This window comes from Gossypium hirsutum, chromosome A10 (genome assembly GCF_007990345.1).
Source record: "Gossypium hirsutum isolate 1008001.06 chromosome A10, Gossypium_hirsutum_v2.1, whole genome shotgun sequence".
Lineage (NCBI taxonomy): Eukaryota > Viridiplantae > Streptophyta > Magnoliopsida > Malvales > Malvaceae > Gossypium > Gossypium hirsutum.
In genome coordinates this window covers 92,547,620-92,567,637 of record NC_053433.1, presented here as the reverse complement: position 1 = coordinate 92,567,637, position 20,018 = coordinate 92,547,620, and the positions used below count along the sequence as shown (strand labels likewise).

Below are 20,018 nucleotides of genomic sequence, written 5' to 3'. Positions count from 1 at the left end.
ACAAGTATAATTTCGGTGTAAGGTTTATTGCTATAAATATCACAAATCAAGTCAATTTTCAAAATTTTTATTTTTTGATGTGCAAGAAAATCATTTTCAAATCAGATTTTTTCAACATGGAAAATTTCAAATCATCCCAAAGGAGCTTCCACTTCTGCCTATCGAGGCTACCATACATAAAGGAGATATAAATAATATTGAAAGGGACATTACTAAGCACTTGAACAAGAATGAATTGAGGATGGTTCTGAATGACCTCTACCCGAATAGTATCCTTCCAACCAAGCCAAATACCACCTGAGAAACCAATAGCTTCAACTCGATGAAAGTAATGAAAACCCAAAGTGACAATGACATTATCAGCTTTTTTACCATTAATTCTAGGCTTCAGTAAGCACACAATATCTGGTCTATGCTCCAAACTATATTCCATTAAAACTCGACCAAATTTGGCACTAGCACATCATTGATAGTTCCACGAGAAAATGGTTAAATTCAAATCCATAAAAAAATGGGAAAAGAGAGACAAACCTAACTGTCTAGGATTCTTTAGACTAACATTTTGTTCTCCCACCCCAATTGAATTACTTGTACCAACATCCACTGCAGATTGAGAGGTGAAAAATTCAACCATAATATTCAAAGATTCAGATAATAGAACGCACGAGCTACCAGATGTCTTAAAACGACTCCGTCGACAATGAATTATTTTATATTATTTTCTACCATATTGACCAACCCTTAATTTTTCCCTCAAACCACGCCCAGAACTCCGAAAAGAATCCCTACTTGAGCCCATCACCAACTCTCCATCTGTCAAATCACAAATATTTGGGTTTTTTTTTTGTTTTCCTTAAAGATACTTGAAGTGTATTTCACAAGGTCAAGACCACCCTCCAAAATTGGAAACACAAACTCTACCGGCCCCTCAAAAGTAAGATTAAAATGAGTTATCCTTAATTGAATATTAGAAATCAAACTGACTCCAGCTCTCACTGTCAGATCATCACCAACCGCGCTGGGCAATTCTTCCCCAATGGTTTCCTCAACATCCACTAGCTGTGCTTGATGACTCCTACCAGCTTTCACAACTTGATCCAACAAAGATGGATTCTCTCCCTCAAGAGCAACACTTAACCCAAAATTTTGGCCTGGTCGTTTGTCCAAAAGATTGTTACCATGTAATGTGTCCTTCCCCCATTTACTACTCAAAGTTATGACCCCCTTTGGTCCTAAAGACCCAACAATAACACGGTTTAATTTCTCCAATTAGCTTGATGGGCCAACAGCACAGTTATGGCCCAATGCATTAAACTTCCCAATTTGGCCCCCATGACCCTCACTGCCCAGTTTTCCCAAAATAAAACCCTCTCATTATGAGCCTTTTGCTAAGGTTTCTTTCCCTTTGCATCTAGTGCTCCCCGATCCCTTGTTGTCATCCACAGTCTCATACATTTCCTTATCTAAAGAATTTAAAACATTAAATTTAGATCCTTCAAATTTACGCGCCGGATTTCTAACACCAACCATCCAAATGTCTCTCATTTTACGCTGTGGGATTCGCTCCACAAGTATTCACGGCCCATATGACCCCCTTGTCTCACCCGAACACTCATCAACCATCGTCAAATTCACCGACGTCAAAACAAACGATGGAGCCTACGTCCCAAAATTAGTTTCGAGTATTCAATTCGGGCAAGCTTCTTTTGTATGCCCATATCCACCACATCCAAAATAACCCATCAGTAAAAATTCATATCCAACTCTTTATAAAATGTCGTTAATCAAAACTTGGGAAACTAGAAGCTTGTCCAAACTTATGTATATGGCCATATGAGCAAAACGCCCTCTTCCCTACTATCAGTGTTCATATCTAGTTTTGCAACCCACTCAAATATTCCCCCAATTTCTAGTAGGATCTTCCTTTTATACATATAACCCAGTAAACCGAGAAGCTTGATCCACACCATGACCACACTCGAAAATAGTTGTGCAAGGTTAAAACTCATCGTCCAAGGTTGCACCGTTAGATATTGTCCATAAATAATCCAATGGCCTTTGAAGAAAACTTTATCTGAATCACTCTTGCTTTGAAACTTGGCCAAAAAGTACCTGCTTTCTATGTCCATCAATTGAAATGATAAAGCAGGTTTCCAAAGGCTATTGATTTTGTTTTGCAATACCGAGTATCTTGTATTACATCCCATGAGCTTTAAAACAACTGTAGTGCCCATATCTTTAATCAGAATCTGTTGAATCCTTTCAGAAAATTCAAAGAAAAAGATACCATTAACAAACAATTTTTTGATATCTCCTTCCAACATATCTAAATCTTCATCTGCATCAACACCAAAAGGAGCAACTGGTCTCCTTGAATCTGGGTTTGAATTGCCTACAAGCAAATCTTTCCAAGAGACTGAAGGTATGGTAGTCTGATCCACCAGTGAATCCCTATCAGAGCCCTCGACTTTATCCTTAAATCGAACTTTCTTGGTGATCAAACCTTCCACGGAGGAATCGTCAAACCCAACACCTTCACAGAGAGAAGTAACTATTATATTTAATATTAAAATTATTAAGTTTAGTTTATTGAACCAATAGATCCAAAACTTTTATAAGCTTAATGTTTATTTGGTGTCCATTGTGGTTGTCTACTAATATTTGAAGTATTTTTTAAAATTTTTAAGCTTTATCGATTTACAGTTTAATGAAAATTGTTTTAAACGAAAATGAATGTTTCCCTTGTGCATAAGAAATGAACTTGAATAAATGTACGGTTAGTGCGTTTGATGTTCAATTTTTCAGGTTCAATTATTCTGTGATTAATTGATGACTAAAATGATTTAATAAGTATGAATTGAAGCAGGGCCATCCGTTTAGTTGTTTGACTTTGATAGTATTATGCTTTTGAGATACCAAAATGTATTCTTGAATGACTAAGTTGTTTATACATATGAAGTATACAAAAGGATTATAAATTTTTAAATTCAAAATTTTTATTAGAAATCGTTTTGGCAAATAAAATTTTAGATGTGAAAATTTATTTTACTGATAATTTTTATTGCAAAATGTTTTGAACTATTTGTGCATAAAAAATTGACAAACCTGCCATATTTTAAGTTTTGATGGTTTAAATTCAAATTTGAAAGATCAAACCTTACTTATGAAAACCTATGGGCATACAAAACGTTTGGACATTTTCAAATTATGAAAACCTTTTGATTAAAATAAGCTCAAAGCTTTTGTAATTTCCATAAATTTAAAATTAAATTCCTATACTTTTATTTCAATAAGTTTAGTCTTAGTTTTAAATCATCAGTACTTTTCTATTAGATTCACACTTATTACTTTTTTTACACAACTAGCAAGTGATTTTTTTTTATTTCAAACTGTCTCACCAACAAAATTAACAAAAAAAAATTAATAATATTTCCATATAGACATGAATTTTGAATATCTACAAAGTTCCAAAACTTAATTCCTAAAAATTTTTAAAATGAAATACTGAATTCAATTGTAAAAGTACGTGGAGTTTAAATGGATGTTTTTCTTATACATGAGAAATGAACTTAAGTGAATATATGATTGGTGAATTTGATGCTGAGTTGCTCGGTGCTTAATTAATGATTGGGATAATTAAATAATTGTGGTTGTAGCTCACGTGTGACAATTTGTCTAATTGCTTGACGTTGATGGTATCATACTAGGATTTCTTTTTAAAAATGAATCAAGTTATATTTATGCATGTCTTCAGAGGAAGTATACAAAGTTATTACAATTTCTAAAGATTCCAATAATTGATAACAATGGTCTAGAATAACCGAACATACAAAAAAAAAGCATTTTTCTTAGGATCAAATATAAAAGAACCTCTACTTTCTACAAAAAAAAAAATCCATCTTGGTTAGAACCTACCTCGACGCTAGCATCTCTCAAGGGAAAGTCTACAGGATAAAAAATCAATTTTGATGCCACGTTTCATACCCAAAACACATGCTCAACCGAAAAAGGAAAAAACAAAAGAACAGCAGCCTAACTTGGAAGCCTCAAATACTTTCCTCTTTCCCATACGAGATCCGTGACATAATAACGTTTCCAAATATCATTTGCATTAGCATTTTTAATGAACCAAAAAATTTTACATCAGCATATATCACATATATCAGGTTAAAACATAACGCAAAATCTTCTTTCCTCTGTTTATGAAACAAATTAAATAATAATGCACCATTCAAAATAAACGACTAAATTGATCCATCTCTCCACACAATAAGATCCGATCTAGCATCAAAATGAAAGATTGTGAAATAAGTGCAGACAACATTTTCCGTTTTTTCCGTTATAGATATTGATGTCCTTGGACATTGAGGTGGTTCCTTGTTCCACAAGGAAGGGCAAGGTCCAAGGGGCCCTGGAGTTGTTGCTCCGGAGAGCACTCTAGTGTCTACATCGATGCTTGTGGGAAAGGTTTTATGAAATAGTTAAGCATAGAAACTAGACCTTCAAAGGGTTATATATGAGAAGACTATCTATACCTTTCTTGGGAGGCCCTCACCTGATGTGTTGCCTTCTTAAAGAAAATTCAAGGTGTTACATCAAACTCGAATTTCGTATCCAACACAATTCTGTACAAATTTACTCGGAAATTCACATTATGGTTTCAAGCAAAACTATGTCAGCATAATTCTTGAAAGCTTTAATAGCAAACTACTTTAATGCTTTAGGCAACCAACCATACACAAACTCCATGTAAGGTTCTCATAGAATGAACGTAGGCATGAAGCATAGTATTCCTCGTCCTTTGGCCATTTGAGTTTTCCTTTATCAAAACTCACTTACAACCAGGTTGATAGCAATGGTTTCAAACATAGACCATTTATAACGAAACCCGATACAACCAACCCAACCTCTAGCATAGAGTTCTCAAACCACCTGTTTTGAAAGTAACAATTAGAAGTCCACCCTTTATGTCAATAATCATGGATAAAAAGACCCAAATAATATGGCCATTAGACTCACAAAATACACCAGCAAAATTTGCAAGAAGCATACTCCTTTTTGTTCAATCAATCAAGTCCAAACACCTCGAGTCACTTAAGAATGAATCTGGACTGCTCAACATAATGCATCATTTACCTGTTCCAAACCCAATATGTCAAAGACCGAATATTACTACTAAAAAACCAATTTCCCGTGATAAGCACTCAACGTCTTTTAGAAATTGTACTTGAACATATCATGATTTGGATTAGAAAAACAAATGATCGAACAAAGGATGGGTATCAATTGCCCTACAAGTAAATTATCACCAATGATATAAAATCACTAGCAATTTTACATCATTAATGATTTTAAAGATGATACTTTATCACATATGCTTCGTTTGGTTATTTAGTATATTAACAAGGAAAAACTTAAGTATTAAAACAGTTTTTCATTACATAAAGAATAATTGGTACAAATATTTAAACTTAAAATTAGGAAAACTCCAATTAAAAAGAAACAAAACCTCTTCAAAATAAGTAAAAACTAATAGAGAATCTTTGCTGGAAACATATCATGTGAATGGCTAAAAATTACCGAGTGAAATTAATATATTGCTAACCAAACGAAGCGCTAGTTTAATATAGAATTGGTTTTATAGCATTACCACTTAACATAAGAATATATCTTCCTTAATAACAAAATTGTTAACGAATGCATGTACGTCAAATATTTAGGTTAAGAAGTATATTGTCACGTGCACTACTTAATGTTCTTATTTAAAGGCATGAGACTACCACATTAGCAGACTCAGACTTTTTTCCCAATTAACATGGTATCAGAACCACACATTCTTGGTGGCAAATTTCTATTCTCAAACCCAAATCCTTTTCCGTTTTCAAAACAGTGACATACTAGCACCAACTCCCCTCTAAAAGATGAGTCGTGCGTCTTGTTGATGAAGTCAACTTTTAATCTCCAACAATGAGTCATTGGGATTGTGTAGTTGGTCATAAGAAGGGCACTCTTAAGTTGTGGCCTACTTTGCAACCTGATCATCTTCATGTTAAAGATTACACTTATTTAAATAGGTCTAGATCTTCACATGATAGGAGATCAACCACAGGATATAGTGTTAGAGGCACTTGGTATCTTGGAAAAGTATGAAAGAGAGTGGTTGCAATAACAAGTTTTGAAACTTGGTATTATAATGAAAGAACTTGGTTTTAAGCAAGAATAACCTATGACTAATTTGTGATAATCAAGCAAGTCATTAAGCTAAAACACATTAAACCAGATTTTCATCTTATTCTAGATAAACACAATGATTTGTACACAAGAAGTGAGATTCAAAAATCAACAAGCAAACTTATTTGCAAAATTTTCACCAAGTTCCAAAGTAATATATTTTGGGACGAGCTAGATAAATATGACCTACGCTCCAACTTCCAAGCAAGTGTTAAGCATTTAGTCATTACAATACTACATTTCCGCACATTAAAATTAAACACATGGTTATACAAATGCGTAAATATACATAAACTTATATTAGTACAATTATCCTTAGGAACCTAAATGAGTGTTTTATCTGTTTTTGTCTATCTAACTACCCATCCCTCAATGATCAAGGTTTAGGGTATTGTGATAACTTGTGCTTTTCTCATGATACCTAAACCAAAAATATCCATTTACCTTTCAATCAACCATATGAGCCTTAAGCTAGATAAGAAGATTTTTGCCTCTCAAAATTTGGGCTTAAAAACCATCATCTCCCCAACTTGAAATAAAAAAATATGCCAATAACGAACTTTAAGTACTTAATTTCCTTGAGAAATGGAAAACATCATTTACATTAAGGAGTTAATGCGTCTAGTTGCATATATCCATAGGTATCTTAATTCACTTCACAAAAATTAGTTTCACAATAATCCTTAACTCCTACAAAATGAGATCTTCAACCATTGCATCAAAGCTCAAAAACAATTTTGATCATTTTCGGATCTTACACTCAACATGAGATCAGAGATCAAAACCTACAAAATTAATGTATTTCCCCATAATTTCTCAATTTTACTAATAAGTTTAAAGTAATTCATACAACTCTCCTATAAGAAATTTGCATGCATAAGCTACTTTCTGTCCTTCCAATTATAAAATAATTCTCCCCTTATTCCTTGCAAATACCCTACAAATGTGCATAATTTCCGACGCTAACTTAACATTGATCGAACCACGTCCACCAAGGCATAATTTCTTCTCTCCACTACATTGTTATGTTCTGGAGTTAATAATGCAATCAATTGAAGTAGAATCTCATTCGTTATGAGATGTCCTACAAACTCACCCAATAAGCACTCACCAAAACCAATCACATTAGTGCTTTTGTGGATTTACATTCCTTCTTCATTTCTACATTTAACACTGTATATATTAATGGTTTCACTTTTGTAATACATTAGGTACACATCCATACTATGAGCGATCATCCATAAAGGTAAAATAATTTTGTATCCTCCGCATAAATCAAGGTGCACTAGTTCTAGGAATTCATCAACATCCATACCTTAGACTCTAAAAGACCTTTTAGTCATTTTACCACTAGAGAAGATTCTCAATGGGAATAGACATATCCTCAAATTTTCCAAAAGACTGTCTTTAAATAATCTCATGATCCTTTCTTGATTAAAATGACCATATCTTAAAATTGAGAAGTTTTAAATTTCTAAAAGTTATCCACAATTTTCATATTAAGCAGGGTACGTATTTGGTTTGATGAAATACAGATTATTTTTCATTCCTTTCATCTAAGCATGCAACAGATATCAAATTCCTCCTAAAGCTAGGAAAATAAAAATAATCTTTCAATAAAAAGTATCTAAATTCATCAAAAGGGAAATGGATATCTCATACTACTACAAGCACCAAGCTCCTATCATCAATCCTCAATGAAAGGCTCTTATCATGCAAACTTCTTGTTTCCTTGAACCCTTGTAGAGAAATGCAAGCATAATCAATAGCTCCTGAATCAATAACCTAATTGTCTCTTAAATCTTTCACTAAACCAAGTTCAATCAGAAGGTCCTTACCAGTCTTGCCCATGGCAGCTAAGAATTCTAGGCAAGTCTTCTTTAAATGTCAACCTTGATGCAATAAAAGCACTTAGATTTTTTTAGGGTCCTTAGGCTTCTTCTTACCATCCTAGAAATTATTGACTAGAAAGGACTGCCACCTTCCTTTAGATCATTCTTCATGCCAATCCAACAAATTTTAACTGTCAACTCCAACTAGCTTCCTAGCAACCAACAAAGCCCTTTTCAATCTTAAAGAGTAGCTAAACAATTTCAAAACCAAGTGATCAAGACTACCTTATTATCTAATACTTATATTGCGCTTTCTATACAAAATGTTCAACCACATCTAAGAGAGCATATCTTTCATAAAGTCAGCCTTGATCCTCCTATTCACCATTTCTTGAAAACTAGCATGGTGCCTTTTGGCAATAGCTAGACAGTCTAAAGAGTGGGACATAAACTCAACCTGCTCAAGTCTGCTCTAATGGTTCTTTTTGTTCCTTGATGGCACCAATTGTTGAACCTAGTATCTTGCTTTCTCAATTTCAATGATCATTAGTTAATAATCAACCACTCGCTATATTTGTCTTTTAAAGCCATTAACCTACCATCCTCACCAAGATCATACAAATACTCATCCTTTTCTCGATCATTCAGTTTAACTCTATCTTTTGCCTAGTTCGAGTTGTCATACTGTGATTAGCCTCAATGATGGTTAGTTGTAGGGATTTGGTAATCAATGCCCAAATTGTTGAGGTTTTAAGGAGCAAGCTAAATTACAAAAGAGAGCCAATATGAGAATCAAGGTTCTTTAATGGCTAATTGATAGAAGAAGTTAAAACCCCTAAACCTCACAAAGTCACAATAGGTTTTCAAAGCAATCAAATCTAAGAGAAAAGTAGTTCACAACCTCATCAAAATCCAACAACCCAAAAAGAACTCTCTTGTTAAATCTCTTGATGTGAGAAGAAAACATGACAATTTACATAGAGTAACTTGACTTGGTCTTTGATTATGGGATAAACCCAAACATGCTATTGGATAAGGCAAAATTATTTTACTAAATGAAAGACCCATGAGACAATAGACTTGTCTCAACCAAGATTATGATAACCATTCTTGTCACTTTATGTTTTCCTATTTTTGCTAGTGTTGTAAAGGTGAGCACTTAGTCCTTAACATTTTGCTTTAGTGCCAAAAACCAAAGGCACCTGAAACCTTTTGAGTTAGGCATATGTAATCAAGCGTAGGCACACCTTTTTCTATAAGGAGTTAGGCATCGATTGAGAAGCTTGCCTAATTGAAGTCTACCATAATTTCTTTTGTTTTCAACATTTTATTAGATGCATCTTTACTAGTAAGAAAAGGATATTGTCAAAACTCTACTTCTCAAGATTCAAGTATTCAACAACAAACAGAAAATTATAAGAAAATCATGCATATCAACCAACAAAAGAAATAGAAGAGTTTGCATATTTTGTAGGATATATAGGACAACTCTTTAATGTTACCATCTTAAGCTTATTTTATGCAGATACGCAAAAGCACATACAAAAGCATGCACATGTGCATATTGCTCCTTATTTCACTCGAGCAATACCTTTTTTACATCTTGCACCTTAAGCAATATAAGGACTCAAGCACCTGAACTGCACCTCATGCCCTTGAAACATCATTTGCAATAAGATAAAACAGCAAAAACAAGGGTGGATTTTATTTAAAACGATGGAAATAAAAAACTAGTTCAAGTATGATCACATAATCCAAAAACTAAAATCATGTGTTTTATTAAATAATAGTAAAAAGACATTTCTAATTCTTTAACGGGAAAAAGAAGTTGCATGTCTACCTCGATTTATTTTCATTATGTACTTCAACAAGAAACAATCAAAATTAGACTGACCAAAAATAGTCAATAGATTTGACAAGCAAGTGAAATAGCCCTTAAAAAGATAAAAATTTGAAAATAAAATAAAATAAAAATAGAACTCGACTCGTCCAAAATAGTTGATCAATCAAGATCCCATGTCAACTCTAAAAATTCTAATAGTAATCCCTAGCAATTGAAGTTTAGGCATTATTGTTTCCCATCAAAACAACTAAAGCCTACTTTCACTTTTGAAATCCAAACAATGAAAAATCCATGAAAAAAAGAAATCACATTTTATTTAAAGCATTAAAACTCTAAGAATTGATTAGGTTTATAATCATAAGGTGGTTTTCTAAAGAAATATTAAGAAAATCTAATCAATCCTTTTCCTACTTTTACTTAAAAATTGTTTTTCTCAAATTTGCAAATATTGGACAAACTTTATATAATCTAATTAAGGACATATTACTTCTCGACACTTGATCTTTATGAAAATCAACTTCAATTTTTAACACCTTTGAAAACTTGGATCGAACATTCCATGATATGCTATGCTAGGGAGTACATTAGTAAGTCCAAAAAACAAATTGCTTCCATATCTATATCTATATATTTATTCTGATAGTAATTTAGTTCAAAGAAAAGTAAAAATATGAGATGAAACAATTAATGGTTTTATTAATAAAATACTACAGAAATGCAAGAAAAATTAGGCAAAAAGTAAAAGAAGCAAAGAAAGTTGTACCTTTATGACTAAGAAAACACTTCTGGATATCTAATTCCAATTTGGCAACAGAATTTTATCTTAACTTCAATAAAACAACATGCAGACAGAAACTATTACAGCAACTAGCAAAGTGCCAAGATGTTGCAGATTATATAAGAAAAGGAAAAGCAGATAAATGAATATATAGATCAATATTCCTACAATTAAAAGGTCCCATTCAAAAATCTTTTAATCTGAGTTCTCATAAACATAAGGTAAGAGTCATGTCTTAGCAAGTCAGGAGCTAGTGATTGAAAAATTCAAGATATGGTGAGAATTGTACCATTAGTCACATAAACAAAAAGGGTGACCAATATCCACTGGTTAGATCTGCTATTTACTGCCACAGGAATGATGACAGTCAACAAAATAATTCATTGAATTGCATTCCCCTAAAAACAGTATAGATAGATGCTGACCTGTGAGCTTTTAATTACTTCATCAGTATTTCAATCTCTCCTAGCCAGTATTTGTCTCTACTTGCACAATTTCTTAGAAAGTCGTGTACGTCCACCACAATTGTTGGCCAAGTTTTCTTTCCCTATAACTTCTAATTTCAGCCTGCGCTTATACAACAAGCCATAGAACTTGTCCTCGCTATCAGACCCTTGCGTGTGCTTCTACAAGGTTAAGACAAGATTAAAATAAAAACTTTGTTTTAAAAAAAGATTGTATTGGCAAAATTGAGACAGCTAGAAAACCAACGTTAACACTGAACTGGATAAATATTTGTCCCCTCAGGAACATCTGATAAAATTGGAACAATGGAGGAAAATTAGCATGGTCCCTGCATAACCATTACACACAAAATCAAGAAATAGTCCAAATTTTTTTAGTTATCCAAAAAGAAGATGCAATGTAAAAGAACTGAAATCACAGCCAGAGAAATACAACGTATTTATAAACCAATAACCTTTGTCCAAAATTATCTGTATGAATTTCAAAGAAAATATGATTTTTGTCCGCAGATACACGCGCGCAAAAAAAGCAGAGACATAAACTTTAGCAAGATCCAGAACAAAGTGCTTATATAACATGGTTGTCAGTTTAAGAACCGTGGAATAAATCTTAAAATATTAATGGCAAAGAAGGGACAATAAAAAATAACCTTAAAGATATTTGATGCATTTCCTCCAAAATCAGAAGATTTTCCAGAAAAATCTACAAGAAAGAAAATCAGGACAGAGTAATAAATACTGAAGCATATAGTTGTTTGTCAGTACTCAGTAATAAGGAAAGCACTTGGTACCTCTCATCTCCTTATTAAAAATAGAGTTCCTAAGGAATTTCTGCAACATTATCGTCCCCTGAAAGGCCAAAAAAGGATAGCCCAAAAATTGCAGCCTTTCTGAAAGAGGCATTTCCAAGAAACCAAAGGATTTTTCCCATGTTTCTCTAAGCTGAGGTATTGCAGGCAAGACTAATCTCTCAATGCCCATTTGAACAAGCAGCTGCAAATAGAAATATATGCATTCATAGTCTATTAAAAATTTAAAAAAGAAATCCCCTTTTCCATGCAAAGAAGAGACGAGGAAGAGGCAACCAAAGAAACTACCTTCTCCAACTCCTTGAAAAGAAGTCGACACATACCCTGCCGACGATATCGGAAAGGTGTAGCAATTAACGGCATCTCTGCAACCTTTAGTCCATGTATCCTGAAAATTAAATATAAAAGAAAATGAAGCTGCTGGTAAGCAAATTCCAAAACCCTCAAAAAAGGGAAAAAAGAGGAAATCAGGTACCTCACTGTGGCTATTGATAAAATTTCATGACCATTATGGAGAACCATGGCATAGAATCCACGAAAATCTACTCGTTTAAGTTTGGACCTGCACCAGTAAATATGAAAGCAAGAGAGGATAAATAGCAATACTAGAAGTTCATGTTAGATCCAACTTTTACAAATCGGTAAGTAACAGAATTCCTTTCTGCCCCCAGATTAAAAGGATTTTAACCAAAGGAGGAAAAGCCAAATTTGCTGTATAAAGCTTTAAGGCATCTAATAATGAACAGAAATCATGAATTGCATATTTTAAATAAGGACTATATATTATATATATCATACATTTATAAAGACTTTATTTCAACATAGAAAGTTTTAATCATGTCCAACAAAAATGAACAGAAAGCAACTCAAAAGAAGAATTATCCAATCTATTAAAGCAATTGTATTAACCTAACTCCAGAAACATCATTTTTAAAGAAAAGCACTATATACGAACAGGCTAACAATCACTGGCAACCCAAGGTCTTCAACCCAGCAGATTGACCTGCTAGGAAACATCAACGTAAAATCAAAAGAAAACAAAAAAGGAACAAACAAACGGAGTCACAATTCAACTACTCATTATCCCTCCAAACATTAAGTCCACGAAAATGCCGATGAAGCTCATATCAGATTTAAACCATGTTTCAAGGGTAAAAGAAAGGATAAATGAAAATTTCCAGTTTAACAACGTGAATGTCAAACAGGACTTAGCTAAGGTGATTGACTGCCAAAGTTGAGGCAGAGATACACATTAGAGCATAGTGCTCATCTCTTGTGACCATCAATACACTTTGGCATGAATAACATGTAGAAAATATTGGTAAAGCAAAATTTTGATCTAGCAAATAGTAAAGCAACATGCAGCAAACAGTGATAATATACAGAAAACCAATCATGACAACTGTATGATGATAACCCAAGATGCCCAATGCTCAATGCAAGAAGAAGAGGCCACCAACTGGATAAGAGAGTGATGTAAGTTCTCATATCATTCACCAATGATCTTAAGGATTTTTTTAATATAATTTTTTTTTAAAAATAAAAGTCTTCCAAGTAAGAATTTATTTAGTCATCTGAAAACTAAAAATTGAAGAGAAACCTTACCCTGAATTGAAAACAACATCTCTGACCAGATCTCTCTTGGTATGAGGATCCTTGACAGGTTCGAAACACTCATGGATAACCCTTAGTACATCTGATAGCTTAATCCAGGTGTGAGTTTTCAACATATCAGGAAATCCATACACATTTTTCAACGATCTCATCAGTGTCCAGCTTAAGCCATCAACAGTAGTGGGATTTGAAATTCCCAAAAGTTGATGAAGTTGAGCGCATAACTGAAAAGAGCATATATGTTGCCATATATCATAACCAAGTTGGAAAGTCAAAAAAAACCTCAATCCAATGTTCTCAATAAGCAGACAATCATATTCAGCAAGATTAAGACTCTTCAATTCTGGACACGAACCAAAACAAACTCAATTGAATAAACCACCTACAGCATGAAAACAAGAAAGAGACAACTATAGGACCCAGGAGGAGGATAAAACAAAGTCCTCAAAGCTATTTAATCACAGCCTTAAATGAGCTTAGACACTATAAAGGAATTATACCTTATAACAAGCCTCACTACAAAAACTCCCAAATAGGTAGTCTGTAGAAGACATATGCTGAGCTTCACTTAGGCAAGCAACATGATCTACAAAGAAAAAAAAGAATATATATAAAATACATGGAGATTGAATCACAAACTTCCCATGAATCTAACTCACATTGGCGGGTGCATTGGAGACAAGCTTTTGTAAAATGTTCACTATCATCCTTGCAATCTCTCATGCTACATAGTCCACAACAGCAAGATGGACAAAACCACTTTTCATTAGGTATATCCTGAAAAAAATAGATAAGCAAATATCAATCAAAATTAACCACCAACCAATACCTTCATAATATAATTTATCATGTACACACTTTTAACTCAAAAAAAAATGAACAGATTAAGAAGCAAAACATGAAGAAAACTTAATGGTAATTCATCCTTACTGCTTCAGGAGCCAAATGTCTTATTAGAAGAGTTGGAGAACAGGGGGTAGGGGTTGAGCCAATGTGATAGCACCGAAAGTACACAGCATGACACTTCACCATATACCATATTTTTGTTAAAAGGGGTTTATGCTTTTGGGGGCTATTTTCTTTATTTTATTTTGGATTACCATGACTATCTTTAACTTATGTGTTGTTCTATAATCTTAAAAATTAAATGCTGAAAACTATCTACTACGGAGATAAGCACTGAATTTGAATTATCAACATTGTTTAGTATAGGGTTGAGCCAATGTGATAGCATCGAAAATACACAACATGACACTTCACCATATACCATATTTTTGTTAAAAGGGGTTTATGCTTTTGGGGGCTATTTTCTTTATTTTATTTTGGATTACCATGACTATCTTTAACTTATGTGTTGTTTTATAATCTTAAAAAATGCTGAAAACTAGATACTAAATATATAAGCACTGAATTTAAATTATCAACATTGTTTAGTATATTACTAAAACTTAAGAATTGAATATCTTTATATTGTTTGAAAATTATAAAATCTCAAATTATGAAAATTATTAATTTCACAATTTTAATCTTATTAACATCATATTTTACATGATTTTGGATACATCTGGATTAAAAAAAGTGGTAATTTAAATATCTCATCTTCTATAGCCCAAAAAAAGATAATTGAATTCAAATTTAGAAAAATAAAACTTCACATATTCTGTGGTAAGTGATAATTAGCTCTCACCGACTTATCACATTCCGCAATTTTTTGTTGAAAATTTTCTGTTAAGTAAAAATTGATCTGAATGATCAAAAACATTTAAAAAATAAATGTTGAAAATTTACTTTTTCCATGCATTTAAAATTTTCAATGCTTTATCAAACCCTTAATTAAGAGCTAGGGTTTAGTCTTATCAGGGCTTTTTGTTATAAAAAGCATGCTTATGGATGTAATCAGAAGTAGTTTAGGTTTTACCCACTACCATATTAAAGAAGCAAGTAGTCTTTCTATTCCCTGCCCTTGGGTTTAGGGTTTTAGGGTTTATTAGTTAGTTGCTCAGACTAACTAATTAACCTTGATTTAACAAATAGGAGTGGTAAAATTAATTTAGGGGTTACATGGTGAAGTCTGTTTATTTGTTTATTTTTGTGTGAGGTAGGAGGATATCAAAACAGTGCTTAAGAAAACCACGGTTAATTAGTTAGTCAGATATCCTCTTACCTTACACAAAAATAAATAAATAAATAAGTATACGTCACCATGTAACCCCTAAATTAATTTTACCACTCCTTTTAGTTCTTTTTCAGATTTATTTTCCTAGAATGAAATCAAGTTTCTACCTGAAGCTTTCTTTTTCTACTACCACCCTAATGATTTAACTGAACATAATCTTCCTAGAATAAAGGAAATCCCTGGTCATTTAATAGTCATAGCTCCTTTCTAGCTAACAGATTTTATATTACATAAAACACCAAAAATCTAGCATTAAACATAAACTGTATTGGCATGTGAATTCAAGCATCCAAAACAAATCAAAATTTATGCCCTATTTAATTGTGGCAACTGTAAACAAATTTTATAAGCAATAAAATTAACAATAGAAAAACAAGACATGTAACTAAATAGGTTCATGATGCATGAATGAGAACAAACCTTGAGGTTAATGCAACTTAAATGATATGAGCATGGGCAGTAACCACAAATCATAAGATCTCCTCCATAGTGACAGACACTACATATTGTATCACACAGTCGGGAACCGCAACATCGCCGCTTCCTCTTGCGCCTCCGAGAACGAGACACCATGTCTTTAAGCCTAAACTTTTTTCCACAATTATCAACAGGAAGACTTGAACAACGATGACCGTCAGGTAAAGCATCATCTTTGCTTATGACATCTACGCCTTTCTCTTCTTTCTTAGGGTTGCCTTCAACTTTTGCATCAGCTTGCTTAGTTTTCTTTGAAAACCTTCTCCTCAACACTGAATCATTTTTATAAACAAGGAAAGAAGCCTTGTTATTCCCCTTCTTCACCTTTGATGGATTTTTAACCTTTGAATTAGGCCCCTGGTTCTTTGAAAACTTTTTTCTAATTAATGAAGATCTTCTCTTCTTAGGAATAACAGAGAAGAATGATTGCATGCTCGCCTGCACTTTGCTACAGTCAGGGAAAATGACAGTAAGATTACCATCAATCTGCCCATGCTTAGTGAAAGTCCTGTAAATTGATTGATTGTCTTGAACATCAGAGACAGAAAAAGAAATGGTTTTACTTCCTCTTGAGCAGTCAACAGAGAGTTGATTACCCTCATTCTCACTAAGTATAGGAGACTTTTGCTTGTCTATTCCATAATCAAATTTACCAGACTCCTCCATTACTTGCTTTTCTCCACATGATTTATCTGCCACAGAACTTTTTCTAGTAGATGGATTCATTTTAGGTAGCTCCTCATGTTTCAGTTTTGACATTACAGATCGTCTCCTTCCTTTGTGCTTACCAAGAGGGCCTTTTCCTTCTCCTTTTCGACATGACCCAACAGCCTTGAAATCAGTGCAGCTACCTGCTTGTGCAGAAATGTCAGATAAATAGGAATTTGTCTTCCTAGGATCCTTTGATTTTTTACTTCTCCTTCCCACCATCCAGGCCAAGATTTTGCGATTAGCAAGATTTCGCCGGCTAGACCCAACTGCAATCTCCTGAACAACTTCCATGAAGTAGGTCCTCCAAACAGTCCGAACACCACAAGTCCACTCAGATATCATTTTTCCAAACCCATAATTTAAACGTAGGGAGGACCAAACTTTCTTTACACAACAAGCCAAGGGAACATCACCTTCAAGCTCTTTTGCTAGCTCCACCAATACCCATATACCTCGGTCTCTCCAAATGCCCAGAAACTCATCCCACTCATGAGCTACACGTAACTGACTCGCACTGAATTTGCACTCATCATCCTCATCAGGAAAATACACAGACCGCTCAGATGCATTATCATCATTATCCAAAATAACCCCTTCCCACCATGCATCTTCAAACAATGCATCAACACAAACCCCAAAACCCAGATTTTGATTAGAATGAGGTTGAGATGAGGGAGGAAGAGGTCGTATATACCCTCGATAGGTTGATGGAACATGGCGACGGGTATGAAGACCTTCAACTGCCTCTGTCACAGGGATGGTCTCAATGAGCTTTGAATCACCTGTTTCACACAAGAGCTCATCGTATTCAATTGATCGGGATAAATGCGAAACTCCAACAACCACCCCAGGGTGCCACGACCCCCGCAACCCTTCCTCAAATTGGCGAACCTAAAAACAGTCCACGATGAAACTCGTATCAATACAGCAGGTAATCAAATAAATGCAACACTGTGTGACAAAAAAAATGTAACAATCATTTCACTACATGAAGAAAACATTACTAAATTCTCAAAATATTCATTTACAGATAGCCCATTGTAAACATTACTAAATTCTCAAAATATTCATTTACAGATAGCCCATTGTGTAAAATAGGGGGAAGATTGCATACATCAGGACCTTCTCAATGTTGTGCTTATAGGGGAGCTTGGGTGCATCCTCTTGCTTCATAGGAAAAGGTACCAGAATAAATAAATAAATAAATAAAAGAGTTTGACTTGAAAACTGTGAAGAACTTGCATGACCAAGCTAACAACAAGTTCGGTATCAAAATTGAGTTTTGGAACTTCTCTATATTCAAAGTAATTAAATAATCAAGGCATTGGCCTCCAGAAAATAAGATTTCCGGAGTCCAAAAGATTTCGGTTTTTTTATTTATGAAAAGAAAGAAACTGTTATTTATGTTTACGAATCAAGTCTCAGACATCTTACCCAGAAGGAAATTAATGCGAATTAAACCTTATCTAACAAGAGAGTTACAAATGATTTTGGAATCACCAATTTGCCAGATAAAATACGCTTCCGCGTGGTTACTCGGAAAATGCGGGAAATATAATTTCAAATTTGAAACCTTAATTTCTTCAAAAATCAAATGAAAGCAGTGAAACAAGACAATTCGAAGCTTCTATTAAGGGATCAACCGAAAGACATGTAATTTTTCAATATTCAGTAAGAGAACAAAATTTTCGAAATAAAGAACATTTAAGTCTCCTGTTTGGCTTCCGGGAAAATGCAGGATGAACAGAATTTGCTAACTCACAGGTGGATCAGTAATTATTTAAAAAAAAAAAACAAAGACTAATGTCAAGTTCGAAACAAATTTCCCTCGATTTTCTTCACTCAGAAACCAAACAGAATAATAAGAGGTGAAGAAAAAACAAGATTATTTAAAAGAATCAAAATTTATACCTAAAAAGAAAGAGTAGCACTACCTCGACTCTCTCATTGAGAAGAAGCTTCCTCTGGTTCATGGTTCATGAATTCAAACCTTTTCTTTTCCTTTATCGAGAGAGAGAAAGAAGCTAATGACAATGGATCTTGCTTTGACGGAGAGGAACTTTGGGTTTTTATTTTATAGCATAACAATATTATAAGTATTATATGTGTTAAGTTAGTATAATAATTAAGTTAAAATTTGTTATAAAAGGATATATATATTATTAATAGAGCGGAGATAATGCCTAGTGGGGAGAGAAAAGCCAAGCAAAAAATTTTGTTTAATTTTCTTCTTTCCGAAACAAAAAGGAAAGAGGGGAGAAGTTGCACGGCCAAGAGCTCTTGTTGCATGTCTAATTTAGTTAGTGAATTTTGGTTATTTTTACATTAAATTTATGTTTTTGAAGTGTTAATGTTATTAGTTAATTTGCCCTGGTAAGAATTAATGATATTTGTAGAAGTTACCATTGATGAGAAATTCAAATGCTTGGTGTTATTTTGTTAGATGTTAAATTTATGAGTGATTATGAAATTATATTTATATATATGTAAGTGTTTGGGCTACCACATCAGTAAATTTTGCATCTTTAAAATTGTTGAAGTTAGACCAAGCTTAAGTAAGGACTGATTTGATAAATCATGAAGAGTGTAGGTACTCTTTTTTTTTCGAATGTTAAATGTCTTTGAGGTGATGAGTAAATTATAGGTCTTGGGCTAATTTGGTCAAATTGAGTACTGATTTTTGTTGATTTTAATCTCTGGGGACTTAAATGTTGTAAATTCAAAATAACATGTTTAAATCGTGATTTATAATGGTTAAGGGAATGCTGGAAAATAGTATAAATTGGTTTGGTGGGAATTGATTCTGGAAAACTAAAATTTGGAGGTTTTGCATTAAGGATTTAATGGTATACATATTGAATGAATGCAAAGATGTGAAATTTGTTTAAAGGGTTAAAAGTTTGAGTATAACTATTCTTGGGGGTTGAATTATTAAATTAAAATAAGTGGGTGATAAATTAGTAATTAGTATTAAATTTTAAAGTGGGATTAGAATAAGGGACTACGTAAATAAATAGTCCATTAATTTGAGGAATTTTGGTTAGTGGATAATTACGAGGGAATTATATATATGTAATTAATTG

At 33.4% G+C, this 20,018-nt stretch overlaps 1 protein-coding gene and 1 non-coding gene across 9 annotated transcripts; one reads left to right on the top strand and one right to left on the bottom strand.

The window, feature by feature from the left end:
• Positions 1-4,515: 4,515 nt before the first annotated feature.
• On the bottom strand, positions 4,516-19,045 carry LOC107896668 (uncharacterized). 8 transcript variants are annotated; one of them, XM_041079028.1, is made up of 15 exons: positions 18,870-19,020; positions 18,050-18,102; positions 16,168-17,826; positions 14,231-14,348; positions 14,072-14,157; positions 13,563-13,795; positions 12,433-12,519; positions 12,246-12,345; positions 11,940-12,141; positions 11,799-11,851; positions 11,110-11,310; positions 10,670-11,030; positions 9,655-9,717; positions 5,020-5,136; positions 4,516-4,932 (listed from the first exon to the last, which is right to left on the bottom strand). In XM_041079028.1, exons 3-11 carry the CDS (start codon positions 17,275-17,277, stop codon positions 11,167-11,169), a joined length of 2,133 nt encoding a protein of 710 aa, XP_040934962.1. In that variant the 5' UTR covers positions 17,278-17,826; positions 18,050-18,102; positions 18,870-19,020; the 3' UTR covers positions 4,516-4,932; positions 5,020-5,136; positions 9,655-9,717; positions 10,670-11,030; positions 11,110-11,166. The 8 variants fall into 8 exon arrangements, with proteins under 8 accessions (XP_040934962.1, XP_040934960.1, XP_016677378.2 ...); XM_041079026.1 differs by lacking the exons at positions 10,670-11,030; positions 18,050-18,102 and adding an exon at positions 11,396-11,477 and having other exon boundaries at positions 18,870-19,045; XM_016821889.2 differs by lacking the exon at positions 18,050-18,102 and having other exon boundaries at positions 18,870-19,044.
• Positions 11,422-11,522, top strand: LOC121209069 (U6 spliceosomal RNA). The gene has a single exon (XR_005904186.1). It is a non-coding gene; the product is annotated as a U6 spliceosomal RNA (small nuclear RNA).
• Positions 19,046-20,018: the final 973 nt, after the last annotated feature.